Below are 18,035 nucleotides of genomic sequence, written 5' to 3' on the forward strand. Positions count from 1 at the left end.
ACAAATAGGTCCATTTTGTCTTGAGACATTTTGTCTAGCATCACAAGTTACTTGCTGATCCAGTGTGTCAATGTCAAGTGGGTCTTTTTCCTTTAACATAATTGACCTTAATCTGAAGTTTATGGATAGATTGGCTGGGAGTGGGGGTGGGAGGAGTTTGTGAATTTAGAGGGAAATCCTCATTATATGCATCTTTATTTCAACATATTTGGCTTTATTTTATGCATTTAGTGTTTTATTTTTATAAATTTAAAACTATGATTCGTTTAGAACAATTCTCCAATCTTCCAAAGGGGTCCAAATTATATTAAAAAATATTAAGAACTTCTGATTTAGACAAAATAATAACAAACACATTTAAGTCTTCATTAAAGCAGAGAAGACACTTGTCTTAGAGGATCAAACCTCTGGATCTTAGAGCTAAAGATTCTCATCCAGCATATTCACTTTACAAATGATGAAACCGAGGCTAACGAAATAAGTAATTAGAAGCAGATATAGGAATAGACTTCAGATTCCCTGACTCCCAGTCCAATTTTTCTTCCACCAAGTAGATGAAAGACTTGTGTTGAAAAGAAGGATTCCTATTGAATTCTTTTCCAAATCACCAAAGAAGCTCTCCCTGACCCCTGAAAGGGGAACGGGATGAATCCAGATATCAATGTACATATTTTTAGAACATATACTAAGTGATTTTTACAAGGTTTTATCTTAGAAAAATAATTTCCCATATTGTTTCTTTTCACAAAAATATGAATATCCCACTTTGAAGGGCATTGAAGAAAATGGTAGGTGACCAGGGGCTTCTAAGAGGTCACTACTATTCTTCCCTTTAGGAAGGGTAGCAGACTAGGCTCCTTAAAACTAGGATCTCACATCTAAATTTTAATTGTAGTCAGCTATTTATAACAAGAAGTAAATTAATTCTAAAGAAAGTGAGTTTCTGCATTTAGTAAAAGTGGAATCTTCCTTTGAAATTCTAGGGTTAGAGAATGCTAAAGCTGGAATGGACATTAGAAGTCTTCTCCCGACTCAATATGGGGCCACGACCCACAGTTTAAGAAGCACTGAAAGGAGTCACCAGTGGAAAAAGTTTAAGAAGCCCTGAATGCAACCCTCTCTTTATTCCAATGAAGATGATGAGGCCCAGGTAAGTGAAATGACTTGCCCAAGATCACAGATGTACTGAATAAATGCAGTTAAAATACTGTTATGGGCTGGAGTTTGATGAACAAAAAGCAGTTATTTTGGGCTAGTCAACTATTTTTATAACTCAAAAATTATATGAGTATACATGCCACCTTACAACGGAGAAACATATAGATAGGTGAGGGTGGAATAATTTCATGTTCTAAATGCATTTCTGGAAAAAAAAAAAACCCTTTCATATTTTAACCACTTTAGTTTACCAAGGATTAAGTAAGAAATATAATGTCCCTATTTTCTTCCATCAAAATACTCTCTCTCAGGAATGTGAACTGTTTATCGTGTATTTAGTTTAATATCACAATTTATAAAGTATTTTAGAAGTGCTTTCTTAGGTGATTGAAAATACAAATGGGTAATGCTTTTAAATGCCACCTAATCAATTTTAAATATTCATACCATTTTGCGTTCATCAGTATTTTGGGGGAAAGATTGATTCTATAATAATTAAGGTGATGAAATCTCTCTGCATCAATAAGGAGAGGTTTAATTATGATCTTGTATATTTTAAGCCTCCTACCCAGGTATAAAAAAGTGTGCAGAAAGATTTAAATAAAATTCTAGAATCAGATATTGTTTTTATTTGGGAGTAAGGGATCAGTGGAACGATTAGAGGATAGATATTGACATTTAAGATTTGAAATATATTTCTAATAAGAATTTAACATAATTTCCTACTAGTTTCCCTGTTAGGTATTTTTTTTCTTATTGTTGCTACAAATAAGTAACTAAATATTTATTCTAACAAATACAAGTGGGAACAGAGCCATGAAAATACCTTTTAATTCTGCAAATGAGTAACTAAAATCACGTGTGGCCCTGGATATTACAATAATAGTGTAAGGAGCAATACTAAACAACTTTGGAGAGCATGTTTTGATGGAGTGAGGGAGGAGGAGATGGTAATTTCACAAAAGATAAATATTTTCTTAAGTCTGTATTGTTTTTGAATACGATGGAAGGGTTCACTCAATTATACCACTCAACGATAGCTATAATGAGCAGAAAGGTTTTTCAACCTAAGAGACCTCTCAATTCTTTGACAGGCCAGGAAAAGGAAATAGAGAAAAAACCCCAAAACAAACAAATAAACAACAACCAGAAAAAAACCAACCCAGAGTAAAGCTACATAGCAAACTTGTAAAAAGAATGACTCCAGGAATGTACAGGGACAGCGTGCACATTAATGAATACTTACATAAATGTCTGCACCATAAAATCCATCCTGGTAAACAACACTGCAAGGATGCACACACAAAGAAAAACATCCATATTAGTGCATTTCCACATGCAAACACACCAACCCCTGCATTGGTGAGGTTATTCTTGTCACAAGAATGAAAAAGGTATAAAGGGGACAGTGTTCACATTGCTTAAGGAGGTTGGGCAGAATATCAATAGCTCTAGCTGGGAAAAATGAAATTTGCATTTGTTTTAGCCAAGAAGCAGGGAATGGTGGTGTAGTGTATATCAAATTGCCGAGTTTTTAAGGACGGAAATGTAGAAATACATCGATTCTAAATTTAGAAACTGTTGAGTTTTAACAAATGAAGCCTAGACAAATACTGATTTTGAAAGCTAGTTTTGCATTTAGTGAAGACTCAAATTTTCTACTTAATATGTGAAATGTTAGCAAATAAGTACCTTGAAACTGGCTTATTTGGTTATGTCTATGTAATGGGATGCAGCTGAATGATTTTTATTTTAAAATGCAGAATTATTTTTAAAAATATGGAACTGAAGTAGACTGAAGAATTTCCTTTTAGCCTCTAGATATCATATGCATTTTCGTGATATATACATATCATTCATCCTAAATCGTACAATGTAAATTTAGAACACAGTATTCAAACCTCTAAATCTCTCCATGACACATGCAAGAAAAATGACCTGCACATTCTTAGAACCACTTCTAATTATTACAGAATAAATCCAGTCCTTTAATTAATTTCCACAAAACTACCGTTACAGATTCACAGTTTCCAATAGAAGGTCTACTCTACTCTGGAGAAAACCTGACACAGAGTATTTTCAAATATTCTTTGTCTAGCTCAGGCTAGGGACCCGCAATACATCTAAAGTATACCAATACCTCAGGACCAAATGGCATTTTACAATTTAGGGAACCTATTGGATTCACTTTTTCTGTGGTTTTTCCAAATGATTCCTGATGTGAAAGACTACAGTTATGTTAAACCTATTAAAGCAGACAGCATTTAAATAGGAAACCAGCCCTTGATCACTAAAGTACCTTTCTGGATTTCAGCATCAGAGCTGGTTTTACCCCAAAACCGTACTCTGTTAGAGAGAAATCATTTTATAAAACACATGAATGCCTCCGCATATGCTTTGGTGTAAAACTTAAAAATGTATGTCCAACGGAGACTTTTCAGAGCTGACAGACTAAAGTCTGATATACTGTTGTCCTTAGTAATGTAGAAAGGGTTACCAATGCTTACTTAGGAGGTGGCCAGGTATGGCTTTCTACTGTTTTTATTTTTATTTTCTAGGAATAAAGTTCAGGATCCTTCATGAGAAACAGCTTAAACTCCTAATCCGACATACTGAAATAGAAAATGTTGTGAACCATTGTCTGGATTCTCATTAAGCCATTCAAATGGGCATAGCTTTTGTCTTTCATGAAACAGGCTCAGTATATTCCAAGGGGCCTCAAAATGGACATGATGCAACAGGACAAACCATACAGCAGTGTTTGGGGCTCAGAGCTATAGTCAGGTTTCAAAACCCCCCAAATATTTCTGTTTCAACTTGTCTTATTCTACTTCTTGTTTGGGAACATTTGGTGATGCCATGGGGGCTGGGGTTGAGGAAGAAGATGGAAAAAATATTATGAAAATACTTTATTCTTGATAATTATTATTGATAATAATCATAGGTTTGATAAGTGTTGCATTGGGAAGTTATACTAAATTACTTCAAAATCAACTTTAAAATGTACTCCATTTTCCAGCCAAGCTAGTCTACATGTTCTTCTTTGAATATGGTGTTCTTTCTCCTGCCTCCATGACTGTGCACAGATTTTTCCCTATGCTTGGAGTATTTTCCCACTTAGTCTCCCTGTCTTAGAATCTCTATCTTCACAGCTCAGCTCAAGAATCATCTCCTAAGGGAAGCTTTCCTTAATTCCCCTCGTTGCTAGTATTTTGTCAGTCTCAAAAAATATTGTATTTATTTCTTTGTTTAAATACTGTATTTCCCCAGTGGAATACAAGTTCCTTGAGGTAACATATGTTTTTGTTTTTAATGTCTTTGAATCTCTAACACTTTGATTAAAGAAGGCACTTACTAAATGTTTGTTGAATTGGTTTGAATGGATTGTATATAAAGTCAAAGAAAGAACCCGAAGTGTTCTCACCAGAATGTCTGATATGAATGATAGGGTAGAACGTGAAATGGTACTAGGAATAAATTTTAAGACCTAGGTGTGATCTCAGCTATGCTACATGGTAGCCAGATTGCTAACTTACTAAAATAAGACTGGAAGTTAGATTAGGTCAAATCCAAACATCCTTACTACTCTTGACAGTCTGATTTTATTAAATGAAATACGGTTATCCAAGTGCTTTAAAAACTGTAAGGTATTACAAAAAGTATTATTTTTAAAAAGATCAAAACCCAACCCTTAAAAATAATTACATGTTTATTTTTATTCAAAGAAGAAATATTATTCAGATGTTAATAGGTACCTTTCTATTCATTCTTTCAGCAGTATTACCAAGATTTGAGTCTTTAATATCTATTAGAATGGTTTTTAACATCATATGAATACAATCTATCTAACCCAAAATAACACAATGAACTCTTGCCCCTTCTTCATTTTCCACTCCTTTTATAGGACCATAGAATTATAGAGCTGTATGAGTAAAAAGTTCCTTCATGGTCAAATAGCTGGTCTTGAATCCAGATCTCCTGACTCCCAGAGTCAATGTTCTTTCCAATATATCATCATGTTGGTTATACCATAAAGTTAACTGGAACTGGGGACTGTTTCCATGTCTTTTAACTCATATGGTACATGTATAAGAAGAAGAGATAAAGATGTGGTATTATTTAAGCCAAAAGGCCCACTGTTAATGAAAGAAGATGGGGGTTTGGTCATGGTGGTAGGTTTTTTAAAGCCTCACTTAAGTTCTTATCTGTCTACACTGATCAACATTATGAGACAATTGCTCAATTGTCTACTTTACTTTGTCTATCCAAATATGGCCTCATCTGTACCCAGATAAGATCTTGGTTACATTTGTTTTGTACTTTAATTTTTTTCAAAGTGCCCTTATAATTAATTTTGAGTTTTCTAATAACTTTATAAAGCTGCTAGGATAGGAATTATTATCTACAATTGATTGATGAGGAAATTAAGGGGACCAAAAAATTAGGTGACTTGGATAAGTACACATAGTTTAGGGGAAGAGCTAGGCCTAAAATCCAAGTCTCTGTCTAGATGGATACTCTTTCTAGTGGTCCAAGTATATATTTTGACCCCCCCTTGTGTATTAATAGGTTAGAATTCCAATAATTACTCTTACACTGAACCTCAAACTTGGTTTTAGATCAGGAATGCCCAACTCTCAATTTGCAAGATGACAATGTAGAAGAAAAATGCTGACTCACAGAAAACAAATCTCAACAAATGCATTAATGAGCATTTGTTTGTTACAATTATCAGCTAAAGGAAGGCCCATATGTCTCATTTAATCTTTGAATCTCCCCCAGTGCTTATAAACACTCGGCATTAAAGAGGTCTTTAATAGACATTTGTTGTATTGAACTGAATGAAATAACCTCATCTGCTGTCAGTTTCTTCACATCTTTTGGTTTTCAAGTGGTAGTAATTTAGTTATTTATTGTTCATTATTATTTAATATCATCAGGTATTATTATTAGTTACCTAGGAACTTAATCCAAAAGGTAAAGCTTATTTTTAGTAATATTTATATTTCACATAACATAGCACAATTTGTCCAAGAGCTTGCACAAATTAAATTAAATCCAGTGTCTCTCTTTCTCTTTTATTCAATGCCATAGGAAACTCACTCCCTGGTAGTTCAGATTAATAGTAAAGGAGCATCAATGAAATGGGGAAAATATGCAGGAACTGATGAATCAAGTCCAGAATAAACAATGAAAGGAAGGAGTTCCCATTATACTTTGTACAAGTGTAGCACGGTTAGGCAAGGCTTGTTGGCTGAGACAGGCAAAGCTGATTCTAATCCTTGTCAATACTGCCAAGATGGACTATGCTTTTGCAACAGCATAATAAGTAAAGGCACAACTCATTTTTTTAGGAAAGTAATAATAGTAGTCAAGCATAGTAGTCAAACAAGGGAAAAAGAAAGGCAGGAGTTACTGCACCGAAGCAAAATCATTTTACTTAAATAATATTTAAAATAATTTGTAGGGCTCCATCAAAACAATATAGTTTGCACTAAGTACATGACTTCTAAGACATGTAGAAACAAAAATGCTTTTTAAGAATCACTGTTCAAAAGTACTCTGGCCTCCATCTGTTTCTATTAGGAAGAGGAATTAAAATATAATTATGATGTTAAGCTCTAGTTCTATTAGATTTAGATGCTTCTTTCAACATTTAGAGATTGTTTATCCTCTGTGGAATTGTGCCATTATTAAAATTTGGGAGAAATGCAGTTTTATTTGGGGGAACATACTGAAAACAGGGGAAGGTTGCGTTATTTTATGCCTAGTACTTACAATAAATGAACCACGCAAACTGGAGATTAGAAGTCAACATGAAAAAAGGAAATGATGAAAGTGTAGTTTGGTTGGATGGAATACTCAAGGGATTCCATTCTGGCATTTGGGCTATACTTTATGAAGACTCTAAAAGGTATTCCTGGTAGAATTCCACTAAGTTTCATTCTTCAAGTGCCAAGCAATGAATGACTTCATCTTTAGTTTCTATGATCCTAAATATCATGAAGTATACTGACCATCTCTCTTAATTATCCTCAAGGTATCAATATACCTATATTACAGAAGAGGAAAGTGAGGCACATAGAGGCAAAGTTCATTACCAAAAGTTATGCAGAGAGGTAAGGAGAAAAGTCCAGAATCCAACATCTCCTGTTACCCCCTCCTTAGCATTGCCTATTAAAAAACATCGACTGACCTAAATTAAGCCCTCAGGGCACACATCAATCGATTAGCAAGGCATGGAAAAAACACTCCCTAGAAGCTTCTGCTTATACATGTGAAAGTAGGACTTATAAATTTCCTTTGATTCAGGCTTTGTCATCAGAACACATGAAGGTAAAGCTAAGTGGATGGCAATGATCATGTTTGCACCATGAATGAATACTTCTGGAATGCGCATGCCAAAAAGGTGGTGTCCACTAGAGAGAAGATCTTTGGTAAAAGGAGACAAATTAAGGAAACCTTGAAGTTAGGCTGTCTGATTGGTTCAAGAGCCAATGGACTTTAGAACAATAACCAGAAGAGACCCTGTAACAAAGACAGCCTTGCCACAAGTCTCAGATTCTGAAGAGAATTTGCCAAAATATCTTACCTGCAAAATCATAATCACCCAGGCCCCTGTTCATACTCCTTTGTTCTTCCTGAGTACGAGATAGATGCCTTACCCTACCTTTTCCTATATACGAGTAAAGTTGAAGAGAATGTGGATTCCTTTTTCAGTACATCAACTCAACTTCTATTTTGAAACAAACCTGTTTCCCCAGGACAAAATGATCTCCTAACCCTTCATAATGATTTGGGGATCTATCTATAGTATACCAAAACACACAGATGGAAAGGGGGAAAATTCACTTACGACATTTGTTCTACATGACACCCAACATTCCAGTGGTTCCAAATATCTAGATATCTGGCATCATGAAAACAAAACTTCCGGATAATGACCTAATGATTTTTTGTTTTTTTACTTTTCATTCAATTGCTTAGTTATCATAAAGATACAAGCCACAGAGACCCAGCTTCCAAGTTTCTTTGAAAGCAAATACCTTTATTTTTGAGTTTCACTTGTACCTCTTGAGAAATTTGCCTAGTTCTTTTCTGTTAAATTGGAATTACAAAAGACTAGCTCATCAGCAAAAGGGTTATGTGTACTACCATTACAAAAATGATTAGGAATGACACCACAATGCTAAATCCAAATCATTTCCTGGGTATTCACAAACACATTATTTTTCCAAGTTGAATATGGCTGCATAGCTCCCTTGTGAAAAAACCATTAATTAGTTATGCATGACTATCTCCAACAAAGACTATTTTTCTTATAAGTTAGCAAATTGTAATTTTATAGCAGGTGTGTTATTCTGAGATTTTATAAACTACTCATGTGAGAATAAGCCATATAATTTTACTTTTATGTTTTTCTGTTCAATATAGTGGTGAGATACTATGGGTACATACCAAAAAGATGCAATTATCCTCCACTGAGATAAAATACTTTTAAGCCAGACTAATGTGGCATAAATAGGCGGTTTTGCATTTATAGCTATAGGACCTTGTTTTAGTTGTTTCATAAACTTAGGAAGCAATTTTTTGGTTTTCACAACTCGTACTGAAACATACATGGAAAAAACATGTACGTGTTCGTGGAAAATCATCTCTCTAGAACTCAATTTCCTGATCCATAAAATGGGCTTGCTATAGCTCTCAGGGCTCATTATTATGGTTACAGTACAACAGCCCATTAAATAAAAAGACAAGATGCATTATTTATATCTCATGAAAGTCCAATTTCCTGGAAAGGGTGGTAGGGGGGAGAAATTACAGAATGTCATTTTGGTCTAGGCTAGTTTGGGTAGCTCATACTCTGACATACTGATTAAAATCTCTTGAATCTCTAGCAATTAGACATCTATCATGGGTAAAACGTGCCACGTTAGAAAGAAGATCTCAGTGTCTAATGAGTAATGTCTAAAAATTCAAATCTGCAAAGCTTTAAAGGGCTTTTGCCTTTTCCAGCAGCTTTCTGAATGCAGTCTAGAACATCAAGAGAGCCAGACCTCAGAAATCTGTTTCCTGGTCTGTCCCCTTCTCTGAATTACACATATCTTCCCTCTATTAAAGTCAAGTGTTATTGCAATTCTTCATGGAACTTAATGGCACAGGTGAGCAATGTCTCATGATAACCATCAGATCACACAACTCCACTTGATCTTAGAGGTAATTAAGTAGAATTTCACCACCATTCCCTTAGGATTTGGCAATAGTTGAGTCATAAATTGCAGCCAACTATGGGAAAGAGGTGTCCTTTTTTTGTTCCCTTCCCTTGTACTCCCCTGAAAAGGGAGGAAATAAAGGTAAATGTTATATTGGGAAAAACAAAATAAAACAATTTTTATTTAATTCAGTTTTCACAAGTCTATATTTGAATTGGTGCTCAATTTATTCCTTCTCTCTTTTTTGGCAAGCACTTCATAAAATGAAGTCTTGACTTCAGTACATGTGTCATTAGGGAGGGGCAAAAAAACACCACCATGATTTTTGTGTATAAAAATAGTCTGGGGCCCAATTTCAAGGGTTAAGCATGATCCAACCTCCTTAATAACCAGATGTTTGCAATCATAAAAAATACATCTTTAGCTGTAACCATTTCTCTGTTCTACAGCATTCAGTCTCAAAGAGAATTTACATAACAACATGTGACATATAAAATGCTTAAAGCCACCAACCATGACAGGACAAATTACACTCATTTTTCAATACTCGGTGCAAGGTGCTCCACTTCAGGCACTCGGATGGGCTGCATGCTGGGTTGGTTCCAGTGGGGAGACAAGACCAGCATGCACTGCACTCACAAACAGCTCGGTGCCTCAGGGGTGAAGACCAAGGAAGACTGCCACACTTACCCTCCGTAGGCTGGGATTGGGGGCGGAGGAGCCGCTGCCCTAAAGGTGTTGTAGACGGTACGGCCACGGCCTCTGAGGTGGGCTCCTCTGTAAGCAGCAGCTGCAGTGGCGGCTGGATAAGGGAACCCAGGCACTAGAGGAGACAGAGGAGAAAGGAGGACAGGGAGGAAGACAGTGGATTAGGCACAGGAGGCAAAGCCCAGATCACTCCTTATGCACACGTGGACACACGGAGGGAGGATGTAGGAAGCCTACCATCATCCTAGGGTCTGTGGACTCTGTTTCCTCATCAGCAAGGGCCTTAAACTGGATAAGATATAAAGTCTGTTCTAGCTATCATGTTCTAGAGTGTAACGACAACAATAATGATCATTATTCATAATTTATAAATACACATTTATATGTAATTATAATTGATAATTTATATAATTTATAATAATAATAATAATTATCACAGCCATAGCATCTGCTCTGTGCCAGGCCCTGCACTGACCACTTTACAATGATTTCATTTGATCCTCATAACAACCCTGCAGTGTAGGTGCTATTATTCTCCCCATTTTACAGATGAGGAAACTGACACGAACTAAGGTTAAGTGACTTGCCCAGGGTCACACAGCTAGCAAGTATCTGAGGCTGGATTTGTACTCTGGTCTTCCTGACTCCAGGCCTGGCACTCTATCCACTATGCCACCTAAGCAGAGGGGGGTATATTACAGGCTAGAGGGAAAAAAAATGAGGTTTGATTTAACAGAAATGTTCTTGCATATATGTCTTGTAATACCTGCTTTAAAACATAACTCAAAGAATGGGATGTGGGAATTTTTCTGTGCTAAAAACAGTGAGCCAACCTGTGCAATCGGGTTCAAAAATAAGTGATTTGTAATACCTTACTATTCGAATTGAATGAAGGCCCAAGCAGAGTAGGGGCTGGTACAGTAGGCAATATGCTATTTAATATTCATGAGAAAGATTCTGTTCATCCCTATCCCCTTGCCCATTCCCCATTCAATAGGGGTTCTGAGGATTTCAGGATAGTAAGGCAAGAAGAATGAACCAAACCAAGCTGATTTAAGCTTTCTACTTTAGTCTGAAAACTTTAAAAGGTAAGAAGAGAGCAAACCTTCCGGCTTTATTTCCCTCTCAGGTTTCCTATACCGTATGCTGTCTGTAGCACCTGGATTTCCTGGCTGGTGTTTCAACAAATATGCTCTAAATAGCAGAGAGGTGTGAATCTTAATGTAGAAAGTGAGTAGATCCTAGTATTGTAAATGAGAAGAAGTGATGAGATGAGAAGCCTGCTTCTACTTTGGGGGTGGGGATGGCAGTGGGGGGAAGGATGGAGGGCAGATTTGACTCTAGATGTGTCTTTCCACACTTTAAATATTAAGTTTTTATAGAAACACATTGAATTTTGAAATAAAGAAAATGAAAAATTCACAATCTGCTGAAGCAGCTGGCTGCCTGGGTGAGGGAATACTGTAATTATGCTGACCCATCCATTATCACCTGGCTACAGTACCTTCCAAGCTTTACAAGATCCCTCTCAGTGACAAGCAGGTTTTACAGTAATTCTGTTAGGATTTAGATGTTGAGATACAACATGAAAAAGAACAACAACAATGCAGCAAGAGGAGAACATTCTGTTAAAAGCGCAAAGTCAGTATTATTCAATTTTATACCTCTTTTGTTACAAAAAAGAAAATGCCTTTTAGATGCCATATAAGGTATTTACAGGTTTTAATACATGGCTTTTAGACTTCCAGCAGACTGCATTAGAGAAATTGCTATTTTATTAAAGGAATGCAAACTTGTCTATGAATCAATTTTAGATTTAAATTTCACATTCTTGAGGAGTCCAGGTCTCCATAGCCAAAACAGAGGACTGCGAAACCATCTTATGAGCTGGGGCAGTATAGACCATCCATATGAAGGAACCAAACTCCAAAGTGGATTCTTCACTCAGGCAGCCATTTCATTTTGAAATGAAATGTAGGGAGCTGTGTGGTACAGTGGATAGTGTAGGTAGGGAGCTGTGTGGCACAGTGGATAGTGTAGGGCCTGGAATCAGGAAGACCTGAGTTCAAACCCTACCTCAGATACTTATGAGCTGTGTGACTCTGAGCAAGTCACTGTAAAATGAACTGGAAAAGGAAATGGCAAACCACTCCAGTATCTTTGCCAGGAAAAGTCCAAATAGGGTCACCAAGAGCCAGATACAACTGACACGACTAAACAACACCACCCACAGCAGGCAGAAATATCCTTTGAAATTCATTTATTGTGCAAATGTATATCATGCTCATGAAGGCTATCTTATCAACATGTAGAATTTGTATCAACTTGTTATCACTGGCAGGGGCAGGGAGCATTAACAGAAAATCCGCTCTGGTATATCCCATTTGGCATGCACAATAAATGGATTTCAAAAGATATTTCTGCCTGGTCAATGTAATTGAAGTGAAATGGATACTTGATACTTGAGTGAAGAATCCACTTTGAGTTCATTCACTGATGGCAAAGGCCTCTCTTCACACCCTATGAGCTTTCTAAGATAGTAAGTATAGTGTCAGGTACAAGGTGACTATCCAAGAAATATCTGCTGATGAACAATAGACAAATGACTTGACTGTATTACAGCCAGAGTTCCCAGGGTGATAATTTTCATTATTATATTACAGCCATAGTTCCCAGGGTGATAATTTCCATTTTTATATATGCTGCCTTTGCCCAGAAACCACAAAGTTAGAAAATATATTTTCTCTATGAAAAAACAGCATGGACCAAAGGATAACAATTTTGGAATTCTTACAGCTTTTAATTTTGCTAAATACTATTATAATTGAATGATGTTGGTGTCTGAGTGTCTATTTTGGTCATATTAGAGAGCAATGCACAAACTTGATAGGAAATACATGTGGAGAGGCATTCATGTCTTTTTCTGTCACTATATAAAAAAGATGGTTCTTTCTGGAAACACGGGACAGTACAACCCCAGAATATGATAAATGATAAATGTATAAGGGAAAAATGACCAGAGAATACTTAAATTGAATAAGTATTTACAAAACACCTGCTAAATTCAAGATGGTATGCTGGGCATTATTAGGAGGAGGGGACACAGAAATGGAATAAGTAATCATCCTTCTGACCTATATATGTTTAATGTTTTGCTGTGTTTTTCCAGGTTGGCCACTATCTTTCTTCCTTCCATTGTTATAAAAATGGGAGATTCAGGGGGAAATATGTCAACATGATTATTGGCTATTGTTCCGAACAACCACTGTGCTGACTAGCTGGATCATCCCTTTTTCTACCAGTATGCTTTTAGAGACAAAGGTGCCATATAAGATTGCATATTTGAAACAGTTTATCTAGATAATCTATACCATGTGGAACAAGAAAGAAGTAGCTTTCTCTGGATTATACAGATCCATGTCTCAATTCTGTCTGATTTCGTGAACAAAGAAAAGTAATAAGCTTCCTTAAAGCACAGGTAAGGTGCTACTTCCTAGTTGGGACCTTTACTGATTCCTTCAGTGGCTATTCTCATCCCCCCAATACTTTATATAATATATATATATATCCCCCCAATACTTTATATCTACATATGTATGTATAATATACACGTAGTATTTACTTATATGTGCACATGTTGTTTGCCGCAAATAGAATGTATGCTCCTGAAGCACAAGGACTGTTTTATTTTTGTCTTTGGGTCCATGGTGCAACACTCAACAAATAGCAAATTCTTTGTAAATGCTTATTGAATGAATGAATGGCACCTAAAGTTGTCAGATCATTAAAGAAAACTTTTCAATCTAATTTAAAAGGAAAACAACAGCACTATTGCAGTTCTCAAAATCTGGCCTACTGGCATAAAAAAGAGACATAGAGATAAAAATCATAATTGTCCAACATTGGCTTTCTCATCAATTTACTGACTTGTAAGTAAAAGGCATGGTAAAGGAAAGATATATCTAAGCCTGCCTATTTCAGTTCGATTTTGACTGTTTTAACTTTACGTAATAAACACTGAAACAAATCATTAATAAGGAACAGTGGAGTATGTTCAGGTTGGGTTTCTAACACTAAAAATTCATTTAGTGTCTGACTAGGAAAAGGGAAAAAAAAAAACAACTGAGGTTCATTATGCTGGAAAGGTTCCCATTTAAACCTTATCTGGCATGAATCAAAAGTGAAAACTTTGGTATCACTGCAATGAAAATTGGATTTAGTCCATAAGCTAAAAATGGGTTTCTTGAGAAGATCACAACATAAGAATCTTTGGAATACATACTGACTGCACATCTTGTTGACAGATAAACATCCCTACCTGAATCTTCCCTGCCCATTGAGCTGTAGCTTCACAAAGTAAATATTTATGTTAATAAACTAAAACTCTCTTTTTTAAAAAGGGTGCTGTATTATGAAACTTAACACAAAGAAAATGTTATGATGCAACCAGGTATATGAATGATATTAGGACAAAACAAACAGGTATATTAGATGGAAGAGTTAACCAATATAATCACCTGAGGTTCTTCCACCCTTCAATACTTGCTTCCTCCCCGCCAACTATAAGATGTACTGCTACTTGTCTCAAATCACCCCTAGATTTTATTTATTTATACAACTGGCTACTGTGATTTCTGGATTTTAAAACACAGTGGTTACCTTCAAACACAAAAGGAAATGACATATTCCCACAAACCTAGAGATCCCAAGAGAAGAAACACAAAACCAGTAGAAAATACTTGAGGGTTATAAACTGCATATTAAAGTTTTAGAGCTCTGGGATAGATGGAAGAGTAGCAGATGCAAAAACCAACAGGGGGGAAGATTCTGCATCAAAGCTATAAAAATATACAACCGCTTTAATGGGCAATTATTCTTTTGCATTTGTGCTCTGGTTTGAATTTGCATGAGACTGCCATATGCCCGGAGAAAGGTGTGCCATCAAAATGGATGAATGAATCTATCTTCTTCCCACTCTTCATCTCCCTTTACTCCATAATGCCACCTCTCCAAACCATGTGAATGTTTTAAGATGAAGAGATTTTAATGGTAATTCGGGTTTGAATTAGTCTGTGGATAATTTATTATAGGGAATTTTCATTTGCAAAATTCTAGGAAGCTAAAGCTATATCAACATTACAACCATAGTTCAGCAGGATTCCCCTTGGGGGAATTCCCATCACAAGTGCTGGCCAATAAATTAGGAAGTGGCATCAGAGGTAGCATGCTGAGGTGAGATAAATAGAATCCTATATTTCAATGAGTGAGCAATTTCAGAAGCAGAACATTTTGTGACACAATAAAATGAAAATTTCAAATAATCTGATTTTTCCTTATTTTAAAACTTTCTTATTCAAATAAATCTTCACCATATACATACATATATGTGTGTGTGCATATATGGATATATACATATACACACATTTCTCACATTAATCCCATCAGCACTAGAATACTAATTTAATATGCTTAAATAATAGCTAATTGAGCCATCCATTGAGGCAGAATATTTTTGACCTCTTAGTAATGTCAAACCACAAATGTCAAGGTTTTCAAACTATGTTTTTGGATCATTGTAGTATTTTCATTTGTAAATTATCGGAAAATTCAGTGGTGACTGTAAATACTTACAAAATGGCCCTCTTCATTTACAAAACTGTTTTCAGACTGCTAGGAAGCTGCTGTTGGTTCTTACATTTATAGTATATTTTTCCACAAAGCATATATTTGGGCTACACTATCTTTACCACAATAAAAATATGTGTAGATATTAAATTCTGTTGTTTAGAAATGAATAAATCTACATTTTGGACAAACACTTTCATATAGAATGTTCTCATTTGAAATGCATTGAAAAGGAAAAAAAATTTCTAATTAATGTACAAGTCTAATCACCATTCTCCACATGGAAGAGTAATTTTTCACTGTTCATTTGCTCAGTTTAATCTCAAAACTGACATAACAGAAATGCAATGGCCTATAAATCTGCTCTCATTTGTTTCTTTAATATTCATATTCCATTGAACTACAGCTGCTTGTTGCTACAGTCTATTACAACATGCAAAAGTGTCGATAAAAATATTATGAAAGGCAAGATGTGTTTCTTCATGACTGCGTGTGTCATTTATTTGCAGAAAGACAATAAATGACTCGTGGATTTTCCCTCAGCCTGCTGCTTGGTGGGCGATTAGTGATTAATTACCTTGCAGCAAATTGACATGGCACGAGGAAATTGACACAACCCTGATTAATTAACTTTTTATGGGAGATAGTTACTTACAAAACATTGCGCACCATAATTGAATCCTTTTACATAACGTCATGGTACAAAAGTTTTAGTCAAATCCAAATTAGCCAGAAGTTTCTATGTTGTTATATACTTAGGAAAACAATGTTGCCAAGGCAGAGGACATCCAGGCATGCATTTGTGCCCAACTTGCTAGATTTCTGAGGTCTCCATGCCCTCCTTAAAAGAAGTAAAGTTTCTTATCTAGAAGCTAAATACTCAGACATGCCCAATTATAGGAGGGCTCCACGTCCTCCTTAAAAGAAACAAAGGTTCTTACCTAGAGGTTGAATACTCAGACATGCACAATTATAAGATAATTGGAATGAATCACTGGGAGAAGATGGCTGCTCATCTTTGACCCTAACATCTACCTCAGAGTGAAGACAGGGCCACTTGTTCTTCACGTCGAAAGATAACATAGTGACCAAGTTATAAATTTAGTGGTGGCTAGTATCCATAGACAAGGTATAGGTAATAACACATTGATTAGCTAGGATGCTACGTATGAAGGATAATATTTTGTTAGCTTAAGTAAGATATGCTTTCCTCAGAAATTACCTTAAAGTGTTAAGGGTGCATGTGTCACACCTATTTGCGAAATTCAAGCAGCCTCTACAAAAGTGGTAGAGTACTAGGGAATCCTCAGTTCTAAACAAACAATGACACATGCCGATTTAACTAGGACCCAAATTTATTCCGTTTACTCAAATTAATAGCCTTGGCTTGCCTTCAGGAGGTACAATCATACTGGTCAGTACAACAAACAGCATCTATGATGAAAGCAATAGATATTTTTAGCCAAGTCAGCAATGATCTAGGAATTTTCTTTGTCTCTCAGTTTACCTTTGCTTCCCAGTTCCTAAATGAACTGCAATGTGTACTTTTTTTTTCAGGCAATGGAATTTCAGTACCAATGGAATTTTTCTAAAAGCTTGAATAAGTCCTGCTAGCCTCCCCCCCCCCAAAAAAAACAAAAATAACTTCTATAAAGGCCTTTTTTAGTATTAAAATTGTACATAGAATTTTAAGTTGTCTGATGTTTTTTAATTGCTCGTTTGCTGTATGTGTTTGCATTAATACAAGACCACAATGGAAAATATTTGAAAGGAGTACTAGATTTAGAAGCCCTGCATTTGAATCCTAACTTTATAACTTAATTTTCTCTGCCTTAGTTTCTTTATTTGTAAAATGAGGGGCTAACAGCTTCTAAAATCCTTTCAATCCTCTATCTACGAGTCTGTGTTGATCCTTATTCTCTGTAGTCTGAAGCTAAGGGTCTATCTTATATATTGTTCACGCCGTGCTTACTTTGTATTTCCATTAAAAACATTTTTGTCTATTTTCATAAAATCTAAGTGTGTGAGTAAACACAACCTTAGATTATGACAGGACCTTCTGCCTAGTGCTTCAGCTCAGTACCTAAATCACAGAACTTATGTGGTAGGATTTCCAAGGAGCAGCCATGCGTGACCTGAAGCTGTCATTCACTTGCATACATGTGGTCATGAAACTGAAATACAGCTCTCTGCATCAAAGATAGTGGGATGAAGTAGAGAAATGAGGCAGATTAAAATGAAAGGAAGAATGAAGGGTTCTGGAGAGTTCCTAAAAGGCACCATAACCTTTTCTCCTTTGTGCTACTCTAATATTCAATCTGGAAACATTCT

General features: G+C 35.9%; 1 protein-coding gene across 9 annotated transcripts in view; it reads right to left on the bottom strand.

The window, feature by feature from the left end:
* RBFOX1 (RNA binding fox-1 homolog 1) overlaps positions 1-18,035 on the bottom strand; it is a 388,542-nt gene that overhangs the window by 47,320 nt on the left and 323,187 nt on the right. For 8 of the 9 annotated variants that reach the window (XM_036738289.1, XM_036738294.1, XM_036738295.1 and 5 more), the window contains one exon: positions 10,062-10,194. In XM_036738289.1, the coding sequence (XP_036594184.1) occupies positions 10,062-10,194 (133 nt within the window). Of the gene's footprint in view, positions 1-2,404; positions 2,445-10,061; positions 10,195-18,035 lie in introns of all 9 variants that reach the window. The other variant, XM_036738287.1, reaches the window with a different exon arrangement.

Source organism: Trichosurus vulpecula, chromosome 9 (genome assembly GCF_011100635.1).
Source record: "Trichosurus vulpecula isolate mTriVul1 chromosome 9, mTriVul1.pri, whole genome shotgun sequence".
NCBI lineage: Eukaryota > Metazoa > Chordata > Mammalia > Diprotodontia > Phalangeridae > Trichosurus > Trichosurus vulpecula.